The sequence below is a fragment of the Bacillus rossius genome, chromosome 10 (genome assembly GCF_032445375.1).
Source record: "Bacillus rossius redtenbacheri isolate Brsri chromosome 10, Brsri_v3, whole genome shotgun sequence".
NCBI classification, from domain to species: domain Eukaryota; kingdom Metazoa; phylum Arthropoda; class Insecta; order Phasmatodea; family Bacillidae; genus Bacillus; species Bacillus rossius.
In genome coordinates, this window is record NC_086337.1 from 11334092 (window position 1) to 11350883 (window position 16792).

Below are 16792 nucleotides of genomic sequence, written 5' to 3' on the forward strand. Positions count from 1 at the left end.
CAGTGAAGAGTCAAGTTCATGTTAACATCGTCGAAAAAATATCGACACAGTTCATAACAGCCAAGAGTTGATACGATATAAAATATTGTGTTAATAAACAAATTTAATCTGAGAGAGAGTGTTGGCTACATTCCCACCGAGCTGCACGTGTCTCGAGATGACGACGAGGGGCCGCTAGGCGGGAGAGGGGAGGGGAACTGCCCCTCCCGGGCGACGTGTCACGTGTCCCTCCGCCCGCGGGCTGGCTGGCTGGCGGGGGGCGTTGGCTGGGGCCCGCAGTCTGGCAGGACGCGGCGCTGGGTTGAGTCGTGGCAGTGTGAGGAGTGCGTGCTGCGTGCTGCGTGCTGCGTGCTGCGTGACGGGCGCCATGAGCGACGAAGACAACGACGCGTACGACCCGGCGAGGCGGGTGTCTCTGTGCTGCCTGGAGGAGGAGGTGAGTGTTCCTCATGGGGAGAAACTCTAATTACCGAGACCTGGTTTTTTGATGTAGTTATGAACACATGGTTTCAGTTTCCACTGTAAGAGTCGCACTTCTTTATTTCCCTCCTTGTTCTGTGGTGTTCCTGCCGAACACAGCCCTGGACTCCACCGGTGTTGTGCGCATTCATGCCTCAAGTGTCTCTTTGCTACTGCAACGCCGACCGAAATGACGGTGATATCATTTATAGATTGTGGCGTGCTGGTAGGCTTTGCTAGTAAGTGTTGATCACAATTCTTTAATTAGTTTAAAAAAAATTAATAATACAGTCTAAGTAAGATATTTTCCTCCATTTTATGATCTTCATATATAACAAAAAAAAACTACTAAAAAGTTAATCTTTAAGGTTTAGTCACCCATTTTACATTGAGACATAACAAAATAAAAAATTTAAATTGTTCACGTAGCAGTGAAGAGTCAAGTTCGTGTTAACATCGTCGAAAAACTATCGATGAGTGAGATGGGTGACATTTTACATTTTAATATATTTTTTTTACATACCACGTACCATTATATCGCTTTCACTTGTCTCTGAGCAGTTTTCGGTGGCCTATGATGTATGTACGAATATTAAATGATGGACACAGCTATAGGATGTATTTTTAAGTAAATAAAAAAGGGAAATACTTATATTTTGTATGGAGGCAGTTGAAAGCTAGGATATGGTCACAGGAACGCGCCGTCACTTCACAGCTCGCCAGCTCCAAGGTTTCGTCTCCTCACTGGACTGCGGGCTGTTAGAGGGAGGCAAGAGGGAGTGTTGCACGAGGTCGTTACAGTGACGATAAAGATTAACTGTGCCGGGCATTGTGAAGATATTATTCAATAGGTAAAGTTGTTTTGACAGCTTCAGAAACGCTGTGCGCCAATCTCCAGTCTGTTCCGCGTCGTCATCGCCGGAAATGTTGAGTAATTTTGTAAACATCAACATACAGAACCCGTTTTAGGCGCGCGCAGGGTTGATTGCGTTCACGATGAGTCTAGGGTTGGACGGTTTACATTGGGGGAATAAAGCTGTGTCCTTGACTGGTGGCAATAAGACGTCCTTGCAGCGATCTGATGTCTGTTGCACCACTGACAATAACAATCAGTGGATCGAACCAGTGACATAATAATACTGTAGTTCACGTTAAAGAGCTTCAAATGCCTGGAGACTAGTTTAAATAACGGGAGATTCGTAAAAACAGTTAGAATTTTTCACTGCAGTATCAGTTACTGTCCCTGATACATTTGTGCACTTCTTCGCTGACATAAACCGTAAAGATTCATGCATTCAAGTTGGCCTGGTAAAAAATTAAATCTTATCAACATAAACTGTTTGGGAGCTATTGATACTATGTCATGTTGCAGATAGTGGAGACCTATTCACAGTATGACTCGGGACTAGGTGGGTACCAAGAGTAGTGGAGCTTTGCGTGACCTTGTATCAGAGAAGATGTCGCATTTCCACCTCTGTGTCTGGCGAATGAATACCAACTCAAACTCAATAACATTCAACCACATCTGTGATTTTGACAATATAAACACATTTCTATTGCAGTAGAATGATTCAAGGTTGTGTGGTTTTAGATTTAAGTTAGGCTTAATACTGCGTTCTAGTGACTTATCAAAATTCCTAAGAATTGACGTTTCATGATTTACTTAACGTTGTTTGTAAACAAATTCAGAAAGGAAACCCATACAACACAGGTGTTTTTTCTTTTTTTTACATAATAAATACATCGACAGGATGTGTCAGACAACTTCGTTTATCGCAAGCATTCGGGAGGCCACGGGATGAGCCCGGTCTCCCCGACGCCCTACTCTATGGACTCCCTGACACCCTACACAATGGACTCCCTGACACCCTACACTATGGACTACCTGACACCCTACTCTATGGACTCCCTGACACCCTACACTATGGACTCCCTGACACCCTACTCTATGGACTACCTGACACCCTACTCTATGGACTCCCTGACACCCTACACAATGGACTCCCTGACACCCTACACTATGGACTCCCTGACACCCTACACAATGGACTCCCTGACACCCTACACTATTAACTCCCTGACACCCTACACCATTAACTCCCTGACACCCTACTCTATGGACTCCCACACACCCTACTCTATGGACTCCCTCACACCCTACTCTATGGACTACCTGACACCCAACTCTATGGACTCCCTGACACCCTACACTATGGACTCCCTGACACCCTACACTATGGACTCCCTGACACCCTACACTATGGACTCCCTGACACCCTACACTATGGACTCCCTGACACCCTACACAATGGACTCCCTGACACCCTACTCTATGGACTACCTGACACCCTACTCTATGGACTACCTGACACCCTACTCTATGGACTCCCTGACACCCTACACAATGGACTCCCTGACACCCTACACTATGGACTCCCTGACACCCTACACTATGGACTACCTGACACCCTACTCTATGGACTACCTGACACCCTACTCTATGGACTACCTGACACCCTACTCTATGGACTCCCTGACACCCTACACAATGGACTCCCTGACACCCTACACAATGGACTCCCTGACACCCTACACTATGGACTCCCTGACACCCTACACTATGGACTCCCTGACACCCTACTCTATGGACTACCTGACACCCTACTCTATGGACTCCCTGACACCCTACACAATGGACTCCCTGACACCCTACACTATGGACTACCTGACACCCTACTCTATGGACTACCTGACACCCTACTCTATGGACTACCTGACACCCTACTCTATGGACTACCTGACACCCTACTCTATGGACTACCTGACACCCTACTCTATGGACTCCCTGACACCCTACACAATGGACTCCCTGACACCCTACACTATGGACTACCTGACACCCTACTCTATGGACTACCTGACACCCTACTCTATGGACTCCCTGACACCCTACACAATGGACTCCCTGACACCCTACACTATGGACTACCTGACACCCTACTCTATGGACTACCTGACACCCTACTCTATGGACTACCTGACACCCTACTCTATGGACTACCTGACACCCTACTCTATGGACTACCTGACACCCTACACTATGGACTCCCTGACACCCTACACTATGGACTACCTGACACCCTACTCTATGGACTACCTGACACCCTACTCTATGGACTACCTGACACCCTACTCTATGGACTCCCTGACACCCTACACAATGGACTCCCTGACAGCCTACACAATGGACTCCCTGACAGCCTACACAATGGACTCCCTGACACCCTACACAATGGACTCCCTGACACCCTACACAATGGACTCCCTGACACCCTACACAATGGACTCCCTGACACCCTACACAATGGACTCCCTGACACCCTACTCTATGGACTACCTGACACCCTACTCTATGGACTCCCTGACACCCTACACAATGGACTCCCTGACACCCTACACTATGGACTACCTGACACCCTACTCTATGGACTACCTGACACCCTACTCTATGGACTACCTGACACCCTACTCTATGGACTCCCTGACACCCTTTACAATGGACTCCCTGACACCCTACACTATGGACTACCTGACACCCTACTCTATGGACTACCTGACACCCTACTCTATGGACTCCCTGACACCCTACACAATGGACTCCCTGACACCCTACACAATGGACTCCCTGACACCCTACACTATGGACTACCTGACACCCTACTCTATGGACTACCTGACACCCTACTCTATGGACTACCTGACACCCTACTCTATGGACTACCTGACACCCTACTCTATGGACTATCTGACACCCTACTCTATGGACGACCTGACACCCTACTCTATGGACTCCCTGACACCCTACACAATGGACTCCCTGACACCCTACACAATGGACTCCCTGACACCCTACACTATGGACTCCCTGACACCCTACACTATGGACTACCTGACACCCTACTCTATGGACTACCTGACACCCTACTCTATGGACTACCTGACACCCTACTCTATGGACTCCCTGACACCCTACACAATGGACTCCCTGACACCCTACACTATGGACTATCTGACACCCTACTTTATGGACTACCTGACACCCTACTCTATGGACTACCTGACACCCTACTCTATGGACTCCCTGACACCCTACACAATGGACTCCCTGACACCCTACACTATGGACTCCCTGACACCCTACACTATGGACTACCTGACACCCTACACTATGGACTCCCTGACACCCTACACTATGGACTCCCTGACACCCTACACAATGGACTCCCTGACACCCTACACTATGGACTCCCTGACACCCTACACTATGGACTCCCTGACACCCTACTCTATGGACTACCTGACACCCTACTCTATGGACTACCTGACACCCTACTCTATGGACTCCCTGACACCCTACACAATGGACTCCCTGACACCCTACACTATGGACTCCCTGACACCCTACACAATGGACTCCCTGACACCCTACACAATGGACTCCCTGACACCCTACACCATTGACTCCCTGACACCCTACACCATGGACTCCCTGACACCCTACTCTATGGACTCCCACACACCCTACTCTATGGACTCCCACACACCCTACTCTATGGACTACCTGACACCCTTTTTTATGGTCTCCCTGACGCCCTATTCTGTGGTCTCCCTGACGCCCTGCTCTATGGACTACCTGACGCCCTATTCTATGGGCTCCCTGACGCCCTACTCTATGGACTACCTGACTCCCTTCTCTATGGTCTTCCTGACTCCCTTCTCTATGGTCTTCCTGACTACCTTCTCTATGGTCTTCCTGACTCCCTTCTCTATGGTCTCCCTGACTCCCTTCTCTATGGTCTTCCTGACTCCCTTCTCTATGGTCTTCCTGACTACCTTCTCTATGGTCTTCCTGACTCCCTTCTCTATGGTCTTCCTGACTACCTTCTCTATGGTCTTCCTGACTCCCTTCTCTATGGTCTCCCTGACTCCCTTCTCTATGGTCTTCCTGACTCCCTTCTCTATGGTCTTCCTGACTCCCTTCTCTATGGTCTTCCTGACTCCCTTCTCTATGGTCTTCCTGACTCCCTTCTCTATGGTCTCCCTGACTCCCTTCTCTATGGTCTCCCTGACTCCCTTCTCTATGGTCTTCCTGACTCCCTTCTCTATGGTCTCCCTGACTCCCTTCTCTATGGTATCCCTGACTCCCTTCTCTATGGTATCCCTGACTCCCTTCTCTATGGTCTCCCTGACTCCCTTCTCTATGGACTACCTGACTCCCTTCTCTATGGTCTCCCTGACTCCCTTCTCTATGGTCTTCCTGACTCCCTTCTCTATGGTCTCCCTGACTCCCTTCTCTATGGTCTCCCTGACTCCCTTCTCTATGGTCTTCCTGACTCCCTTCTCTATGGTCTTCCTGACTCCCTTCTCTATGGTCTCCCTGACTCCCTTCTCTATGGTCTCCCTGACTCCCTTCTCTATGGACTACCTGACTCCCTTCTCTATGGTCTTCCTGACTCCCTTCTCTATGGTCTTCCTGACTCCCTTCTCTATGGTCTTCCTGACTCCCTTCTCTATGGTCTTCCTGACTCCCTTCTCTATGGTCTCCCTGACTCCCTTCTCTATGGTCTCCCTGACTCCCTTCTCTATGGTCTCCCTGACTCCCTTCTCTATGGTCTCCCTGACTCCCTTCTCTATGGTCTCCCTGACTCCCTTCTCTATGGTCTCCCTGACTCCCTTCTCTATGGTCTCCCTGACTCCCTTCTCTATGGACTACCTGACTCCCTTCTCTATGGTCTTCCTTACTCCCTTCTCTATGGTCTTCCTGACTACCTTCTCTATGGTCTTCCTGACTCCCTTCTCTATGGTCTTCCTGACTCCCTTCTCTATGGTCTTCCTGACTCCCTTCTCTATGGTCTTCCTGACTCCCTTCTCTATGGTCTTCCTGACTCCCTTCTCTATGGTCTTCCTGACTCCCTTCTCTATGGTCTTCCTGACTCCCTTCTCTATGGACTACCTGACTCCCTTCTCTATGGTCTCCCTGACTCCCTTCTCTATGGTCTTCCTGACTCCCTTCTCTATGGTCTTCCTGACTCCCTTCTCTATGGTCTTCCTGACTCCCTTCTCTATGGTCTCCCTGACTCCCTTCTCTATGGACTACCTGACTCCCTTCTCTATGGTCTTCCTGACTCCCTTCTCTATGGTCTTCCTGACTCCCTTCTCTATGGTCTCCCTGACTCCCTTCTCTATGGTCTTCCTGACTCCCTTCTCTATGGTCTTCCTGACTCCCTTCTCTATGGTCTCCCTGACTCCCTTCTCTATGGTCTCCCTGACTCCCTTCTCTATGGTCTTCCTGACTCCCTTCTCTATGGTCTTCCTGACTCCCTTCTCTATGGTCTTCCTGACTCCCTTCTCTATGGTCTCCCTGACTCCCTTCTCTATGGTCTTCCTGACTCCCTTCTCTATGGTCTCCCTGACTCCCTTCTCTATGGTCTTCCTGACTCCCTTCTCTATGGTCTCCCTGACTCCCTTCTCTATGGTCTTCCTGACTCCCTTCTCTATGGTCTCCCTGACTCCCTTCTCTATGGTCTTCCTGACTCCCTTCTCTATGGTCTTCCTGACTCCCTTCTCTATGGTCTCCCTGACTCCCTTCTCTATGGTCTCCCTGACTCCCTTCTCTATGGTCTCCCTGACTCCCTTCTCTATGGTCTTCCTGACTCCCTTCTCTATGGTCTTCCTGACTCCCTTCTCTATGGTCTTCCTGACTCCCTTCTCTATGGTCTCCCTGACTCCCTTCTCTATGGTCTCCCTGACTCCCTTCTCTATGGTCTCCCTGACTCCCTTCTCTATGGTCTCCCTGACTCCCTTCTCTATGGTCTCCCTGACTCCCTTCTCTATGGTCTTCCTGACTCCCTTCTCTATGGTCTCCCTGACTCCCTTCTCTATGGTCTCCCTGACTCCCTTCTCTATGGTCTCCCTGACTCCCTTCTCTATGGTCTCCCTGACTCCCTTCTCTATGGTCTCCCTGACTCCCTTCTCTATGGTCTTCCTGACTCCCTTCTCTATGGACTACCTGACTCCCTTCTCTATGGTCTTCCTGACTCCCTTCTCTATGGTCTCCCTGACTCCCTTCTCTATGGTCTTCCTGACTCCCTTCTCTATGGTCTTCCTGACTCCCTTCTCTATGGTCTCCCTGACTCCCTTCTCTATGGTCTCCCTGACTCCCTTCTCTATGGTCTCCCTGACTCCCTTCTCTATGGTCTCCCTGACTCCCTTCTCTATGGTCTCCCTGACTCCCTTCTCTATGGTCTCCCTGACTCCCTTCTCTATGGTCTCCCTGACTCCCTTCTCTATGGACTACCTGACTCCCTTCTCTATGGTCTTCCTGACTCCCTTCTCTATGGTCTCCCTGACTCCCTTCTCTATGGTCTCCCTGACTCCCTTCTCTATGGTCTCCCTGACTCCCTTCTCTATGGTCTCCCTGACTCCCTTCTCTATGGTCTCCCTGACTCCCTTCTCTATGGTCTCCCTGACTCCCTTCTCTATGGTCTCCCTGACTCCCTTCTCTATGGTCTCCCTGACTCCCTTCTCTATGGACTACCTGACTCCCTTCTCTATGGTCTTCCTGACTCCCTTCTTTATGGTCTTCCTGACTACCTTCTCTATGGTCTTCCTGACTCCCTTCTCTATGGTCTCCCTGACTCCCTTCTCTATGGTCTCCCTGACTCCCTTCTCTATGGTCTCCCTGACTCCCTTCTCTATGGTCTCCCTGACGCCCTACTCTGTGGAAGGCTACTGCACGCCGCTAGGGCGCGTGATTATGCCTGCGCGCCTATTCAAGTGCTCGGGTGATGTTCGTGAGCTCTTGTTTTGGAACCCAACCTTCCTGAGGGTCAAGAATGGAGTCCTTTGCACGGTGTAGGTCTTTGCGACATGCTGATACCGCGAACTGGTCGATGGTACAGAAGTGTCTCGAATAAGTCCAAGGTGTCTCGAAAGCCCGCCTGGCGCATGGCTCGAAGTAAACATGTCTGCAGACCTTCTACACAACCTCCTAAACCTAGGAGATAGCATTTATGTCTGGTGTAGCTGTCTGCGACACGCCTACAGCACCAAGTGGTCTATGCTACAGCAGGTTCTATTTCGTATTACAACCTTCTTGGCGTACAGATCTAAATACACGTGTTTGTAGACTGTTTCCAACACTCCTAGACCTAGAAGATAGTGTTAATGGCTTCGTGAAGCTGACTACGACACACTATTGTCGACTGATCGAAGTCGCAGCAGGGTCTCGATGGTTTACATGGTCCCAGCAGGCCTCTTGGTGCACAGCTCGCATTACGCATGTTCGCAGACCTGCTTTGGACACTCCTAGACGTAGAAGGTGACGTCCATTGCCTATGCGCAGCTGTCTGCATCAACTGAAGCAGCTCACGTGTAGTGCTGGTGACCACCTCGAGGCAACTGAAAGCAGGACCCTTTACATTAGTACTAAACCATAACAGCGCACAATTCTTGGAAATACATTAGTTACGCTTTGTCATACCAATGATTGGAATTGATAATTTTCTATAGGATTAAAAATGCAATGCCCTAATACCTGAAGTTAAAGTAATGGTTAATTTGGACAGAGGAGGAGGCACGAAAGACGACATAAGCATGGCATTACGAGTGCATACGTCTCTGTGCTGGGTCGAGCATACTTCTCGCCGTGCTTCTTATGAAGCGACACACACAAGTTAATTACTGCCTACCAGAAGGACAATATCACAGTCATAGGGGTTCAGGTCTTTTCTTTAGTCTAAAATTTATTTGAAGCTGGTCAGTAAATTAATCTATTCCCTTCACGACTAAAGTCTAAGCTCACAGGGAGTCCGGTACTACAAACAGCCAAACACAAACTGCCATTTTGGGTTTAGAACTTTGCCGGATAATAACAACGAATCACTAAAGTCTTGCCGAAAGGTTATCTCTACTACACCCACTTAACAAACATAAGTTCCTAAAGTTATCGGTCACCCCCTAAACCGCTCATTTGTAGCTTTTATTACATATCTTGTAAGTGACTACTCGCCACCGGCAAATTTGCTTCAAACTAGCTACTCGCCTTCGAACACAGGGGTCACCGATGACACAGTGTTAGGCCCTTCTCGACAACTGGACTCGCCATCTCTGATGCCGCGTGCCGAGCCCTCGCTGGTGGGATATCCCCGCAGAACCTGTTGCTTCTAGCAAGAGAGGTTCCACTCGCTCAGAATGTCAGTACTCGCTCCACGAGTATCACCTTCTCTATTTTCCTGATTGCCTCGGGTGACTCGCCATGTACCAACTCGCTCAGCCGACTTGCTGCTTGCTCTCCGACATCACATGTGCTACGAATTTCCCCGGGTCTCCATCTGTCGGCTCTTTTCCGGTGGAGCGAGTGGATCCAAATTTCACTTGCCAGTCCACGGGCTGCTGGCTCTACTCGCTGTCGTTTTCCTAAAAAATGTTTCTAGATTCACTGACGGCATCTTCGATGTAAACTGTTCACAGCCCGGACGCGCTTAAAGTTCATAGACCCACAGTCCCGTCTGGCCTCTAGACATTGGGAAAAACGTAATTGGAAGACTCCCCGTTACAATGTCATTTCTAATTTTAACAGTCGCTGGATGGTCCCCGCACAGAATATAAGAGAGGAGACACGCCGTTCACCCAAAATCTTAAAATTTTTAATAGGAATTTACAATCCATTATCTAAAATACTTTCTGAACCCATATTTAAAATAATTAACAATCATAGGAACACATTTCAATAACTCGGAAAATAAATAAAATTATTGCTATATCTTCATAAGTTATTAAATATAAATCGTATATTAATTTATTTCAAAAACCTTTGTATTACAATTTTGATAACTATTATTTTTTATTCATTTGACATAAACAAATATTATACTGTCATTTATTTAGTTTCTAACTTAAATATTGAATTATTTAGATTTATATTACATTAATATATTTTTATTTTTCTGTAAAGTTGAAAATTTGAAAATCACGTCAATTAATTGTCAGAAACTCACATATAAATAGAATGATTACATTTGAAATATTAATCTATTTAAATTAACGTTATGACAAATTTGGCAGTTGATTTCCGTAAAAATAAGTTCTTAGTGGATGCTTATACCTATAGCTTAAGAAACATGCCTGCCAAATTTTATTATACCTACTGTGAAAGGCGGTAGTTATTCCAAAAGCCAAGATCAGAAGTAAAAAAAAAAAATATTTTACCTAATAAACATTACTTAGGTGATAATGGTGTGAAACTAGATTTTTATTTCGTTATTATCGTGCAAATCAAGGCAATGCTTGATATTGTTGCAAGATGTGTCGCAGCTGCATGCGCGCGAGCCGTGTTGTGCCGCGGCCAGCGGCTCGGGGCGAGGCAGTGTTGCCAGCCGAAATCCACACTAATTCGGGTACACTCACGTCTACAATCGGGTACTTGCAAGTATACCAAGTTCTCAAGTTGGGTGTCCATCTATTACTGACACAAAATATGTCTGAAAACATAATAGTAGTATACAATAGTTCCTCCTGGAACTGGCTTCTGGCTGTGGAGCCGGGAGCGGACAGCCATCTTGGATTGTTACGTCACGGCGGCCATTTTGGATGACCTTGTTCTTTGACCTTCAAATTTTCCAAAATTGGCCAAAAATTACCTAACATTTGCCCAAAATTAGCCCAAAGTCGCCAAAAATCCGGCAAAATTACCAGTGTTTAGGAAACAAACTCCGCCAAAAAAAAAAAAAAAAAACTAAAAAAAACATTTCTGTACTTCGAGAAAAATTCCCGCTTTGAGGCCAAATTTACCGTTTTACTCCTCAAAAATGCCAACGGCTTGAAAAGTCAGCAAGCGGCGTAAGAATCCATATCTACAAGCCACCCTTAGCCGCCCGAGGTCATGACCTTGACAATTAGGATGACATTGCAGCCATTTTGAATTATCACATAACTGTTGCGATTACCGTTACGCTCGCCATCTTGTAAATTCGTATTTTTTTTGCCAGAAAATCGGGGAAAACTCATAAAATATTAATTAATTAATTTATGTTAATAAAATATATTAAAAAACACAGTTGTAAATTTCGTTATGGTAGCCATATTGGATTCTAGAAACGTTGCACGTTTCGTTACTCTCGCCATCTTGGTTGTGTATGATGCCATCTTAAAATATGACGTAACTGTTGCCATTATCGTTACGCCCTACAACTTTGAAATCTGTATTTTTTGTGCTAACAATTGGGAAAAATGTTTAAATAAAAAAATATTTATAAAACACTCCGCCATCTTGCTTATGTCGTCAAGGCCGCCATCTTGAAAATCCGTAATTAATATTTAAAAAATTCGGGAAAAAATTCTAAATTTATTAAAAATTATTAATTAAATTTTAATAAATTTATAATAAAAACTAACTTGCGTCATTAAGTCCTTGGTTCGAATTGATGAGGGCAAAAAAAAAAATCTCCTTCCTCCATGGAAGCCACCACAGACTGACCTGCCACCACTAATACCAAGGTATATATTGCCAGCTAGTATGACATCACGTCCGCCATCTTGGTTTCGTCTGCTGGGTCCCGTCATATTGTTTTCGTCTGCTAGAATGCGCTACCGCCATGTTAGTTTAATTTTTACCTGCTAGAGTGCAGTAATAATTTATTATTACTGTGGCGCCTGCCATCTCGAAATATGGATGCCATCTTGGAAATCCTTATTTATTTAGCAATAAATTCGGGAAAATACTGACTAATTCGATCGATTATTCTTTGTTCGATAGTTGACCGATACAAAAAATATATGTAAAAAATACTTATTCAATAAAATATGGTGGAAAGTACTAAAAGCAGCTTAGTTAACAAAAAAATCAGCCATTAGTAAGTAGACGAGGACATATTGACCGCCATCTTGAAAATTCGTAATAATTAACATAGAAATTCGGAATTTTGTCGAATTTTGGGCAAATTGTGGCAAATGGTGGGTCTTCTTGGCAAATTTTTGGGTAAAATTGTAGGTCAAGATCAAGGTCATTCAAGATGGCCGCTGTAACGCCACGTTCCAGTCTGGCGGTAGGCTCCCGGCTCCACTGCCAGAAGCCAGTCCCAGGAGGAACTATTATATACTTCTCAAAATATTGCGGTTTTCTTTAACACAAATAATATCATGTACACTGTTCTGTTAAATCTTATCCAATCTTATTATGATAACATAATATTTTGTATTTTAAAAAATACAATATTGGCCGTGCGTATTATTCTAAAATGCAGTTTTTTTCGTGGGGGGGGGGGGGGGGGCGGAGAATAATGTAAACGTTTAATACTACTATTCCAGCCACACGTGAAAAATGGTATATTCAGATTAAGCTTTGATGTAAAATTATTGTAAAGATTGCCTGAAATACAAATACAGACACGTAAATTTGTTTTGTACTTTAATTTTGTAGCCGAGACTGTTTTCAGTTGAGAGATATCTTTGATCGTAGAAACTAGATCCTGTGGTTCTCCAGAGATCCTTAGGAATATAGCACAGTCGAGGATCTTTTCAAAAAAGGTAGGGATGTGTAAAGTCAGAGCGTTACGGTCAGGGCAAAGACTGTTTGCCTTCTAATTGGTTTTCCATTCCAAGTAAATATTGCTTAGTAATCTTTTTACTAATAATTATTTATTTTTTCCCCAAATTCGGGTACATTTGTGTACCCGAGCGGACTACTCGGGTACCACGTAACAATTTAGGTACGTGTACCCATTTTCGGGTACGTATGGCAACACTGTCGAGGGCTCAGTGGTGGCCGCTGACCGTCGCTCAAGGCTTATCAGCGGCTGGATCGCCCTGGCGACACGCTGTTATCTCCCCTCCACTGCCGAGGCCTGCTCCAACCTGGGGGAGCCTGGGCCTATTCTAGACGCTGTCGGAATGCCCTCTAGACCCGCTAACCCGGTAGAGAGCAAAGAGCACATTCTTGAATATGCCATACCGGGTAACGGAACACAAATTGTCGGGTTAACGTATAGTCTCTTTGGTAGCGTGGCAACGTTGCTTTTAATTTTGATGTCACGGTTAGTATGCCAATCACGATGAGAAAAAGGAGTATTTCTCATGTAAGTCTATTACTTTTTTAATTCTATTTTTTTTAAATTTTTTTTAACTAATGAACATGTACGTTATATGTGTCAATTGATAAATATAAATTAAAAATGAGTTGTAAAGTTACACCAGATAAAAGAGGAAAATTCTATGATTATATGAGTAAAAATATGTTTTAAGCAGCGAAAACATTATCCTGAAATGCAAATGTAAACTTATTTACTGTTAAAAAAGTACTACAAAAACACTTAATTAAGAAAATCGTTACATATTTATGTTTTCTTAAGTATTAAAACAAAAATTCATCACTTAAAAAGACAACTTTCTGTATATAGTTTCTGTATACTATGAGGTGAAAATAAATTTTGTGCAGTGTTTGTAGGTTCAAAAAAATCGTTTATAAATGAGTACACTGAGATTTTCATAATATATTCAAGTCATTGGAAAATTATAACCTTCATAGACAATTGTATGGTAATTATTTTGGGAGAATATTAGTATGTAATTGTTTGGGATAGCGGCTTCTGGGGAAAAACTATCTATATATTTATAAAAAAAATTCATTTCAGCAACAATTGTTTATTTAACAAAAATAGCGTGGGTTTATTGGTGTGTGTTTAAAGCAATTTTCTACATGATTCTACTTGCTAGGTGGTGAGGGGTAAAAAGGATAACCTTTATTTTCTTAATTCGTATACAACTAAATTCATTTCAAGGGCATTTAAATTTCGGAATATGTATATTTTTTACGAATAAATTTGCTTAACCTATATAAGCGTACAACTATAGTTCTGTTCTAATCAAAACATGATATATTTAAAAAATATTTAGTGTAAAAAATTAATTACGTTTTAAGGAAAAATGTAATAGTATTTAATACAAAATACAATTTTTAAAAATGTATCAAATATCTACAAAGCGAAATTATCCATTTTTTTCATGAACGATACATTGGGTAAAATGCGAAGAAACGAAAAATTGTAATATAACTTTCTTAATATTGTTACGAACTAATGTGGGGAGAAGTGCGTCCGCAAAGAATAGCCCAATTAAGTTTTTCAATTATTTTTTATTATAGTTTTATTAATTACTACTATTAGCATTACTAGTAAATAATGTAGCCTACTTAAAAATGTTCGATACCATTCACTGGCACTTGTATTATTTGATTCGCAAGTCACTCAATCTGTCAAGTTCCACAGTTCGCACTCCTCACTGGAGCTGGGCTCAACAGTGGTTCGCCCCTTACCTCGCGTCTGTCCAAACACACATGTCTCGTACTCTTTCAATATCATCGCTCGAGGGGGTCTCCGCCCTCTTCGCCCATGTCGCACTTCCCTTCACTCGGGGAACTCTCCGAACTCACGGAACTGGCTTGAAACTCCCGCGAAGGCCGGCGTCGCCCTTTTATACTATTGGGACGTATTTGCAGATTCGATGAGAGCGGCTGTGACGAGTCGCGTCATCCAGGACCGACCTGACGCCCGAAAAGTCCAGAAAGGCGGCAAACATTCGCGCCACTCCGCGCCGCGGCCCGCAGAATTCCCAAGGCCGCTCGGCGATAGATAACAGCGCCGAGGAAGAACGATACGTGGGATGCGGAGGGGAGGGGGTATCCGGCCAGGCACGTGACGGTGCGTGACGCCAGTGGCCGTGCAGGGCCGCCAGCCAGCTCCGTGTCGCGGTCCTGTCTGCGTCCGTAACAATATTTAAGAAACCTTTGACATTGCTAATCATGGAAACGAATGTAAGATTCGTAATATGTAAAATTTACTTCATTTACAAGCTATTTCTCACAAACACACGAATTTTAAAGGTTGAATGACACATATGTCGCAATTTTTAAATGAAATAAATTGGACATATTCTCCAACCCGTCGCATATGAGGTTATACATATTATAAACAACATGTTTTATTTGGAATTAGATTAAATTTTAATAAAATCAAACCTACCACTCGGCGATAGGAATATCTACATTATCACATTGCGTTTTAAAGGAAGCTAACTTAATATAACTTAGCCACCAATGCTATTTTACAAAATTTAAATATTACTAACTTAACTTAACACACATTCCACACTTTTTTAAAAGTATTTCAGAAACATAACGGAGCCGTCATTTTCAACAAATCGAAGTTCCGAAGAACAACAAACTCTCAAATCTCTAGCGGAATTGAGCTTACACCTGCAAAGGAAATGGCGGAATATTTCAGACAGTTTGCCACGTCATTCCGATACTTAATTTCCCTAGAGAGTGTTCAACAATAAAGTTTTATAAATCCCTATCAGACTTTAGTCATTTCTCTAGCGGATTTATCCCGACAGCTTCAAGAATTATGTCTCTGAACTGACTTCCCCGCGCGGCGCAGCAAGGGAGCACAAAGCAACTCAAGGCTATAACTGACGCTCCTATTTTCTTTGGTAATTCGGGAACAGTGCGGTATTCAGAGGCAACCTAACAACCTGACAATTGTTAACTTTTCGAAAGTAATGTTGTCAACCTCATTCGTTGCTGGGAATATTAACAGTATTACGTTTAAGAACGTATATTTTTCATTACATAACAACTAAAACACTATGTTAAAATGCTTTTTCTTTTGTTTCAAATATTAAAAATTGTATAGCCGCGAATTTATGTTTCAAAATAACCTCAATTTTAATGCAAAAAACACAAGAGCGCAGGCTAAGCAAAGCACACACATGATTTGGTTTTGCAGCCATGCTTATTTCATTGCTACCAAATAATTCAACATTGGCATAATTTATCCCAAAGTATAATATTTTGCCTTTGTAATCAATACGCCACATTTCAATACACCATTACACACATTCTGAACCAAGAATATCTGTAAAATGTAAAATAAGCAAGAAGATTCACCTCTGTCCCGCGTAGACCTTATGAACACACTTTATTTTTACCTTTACCAAATATATCAGGATTGCTGTCACAGCCACTCAGTGAATGGCTCAGCAAAATGTAGTTGTTAATATTTGAATACTGCTGTTTTAGGGATGTTAAAGAAAATAGTCTCTGATTAGTTCAATCCATACATATTTTTTTTTGTTTTAAAAAATATCCACACTACTTTGTTCAATGGGAAATGGCTCTTACGAATAGGTACATGCACATTTGTATCCTGACTAACAATTACAGATTACACCTCTTGAGCCTTTTGAATTGCAGTGTCAACAATTAATGTCTGCGTCACCG

The 16792-nt window shown here is 44.0% G+C and overlaps 1 protein-coding gene across 2 annotated transcripts in view; it reads left to right on the forward strand.

The window, feature by feature from the left end:
* The first annotated feature begins 262 nt into the window (after nucleotides 1–262).
* LOC134535781 (uncharacterized protein ZK1073.1) overlaps nucleotides 263–16792 on the forward strand; it is a 328050-nt gene continuing 311520 nt past the window's right edge. The window contains exon 1 of one of the 2 annotated variants that reach the window (XM_063375040.1): nucleotides 263–436. In XM_063375040.1, the coding sequence (XP_063231110.1) occupies nucleotides 368–436 (69 nt within the window). In that variant the 5' untranslated portion in view covers nucleotides 263–367. The remainder of the gene's footprint in view (nucleotides 437–16792) is intronic. The other variant, XM_063375044.1, reaches the window with a different exon arrangement.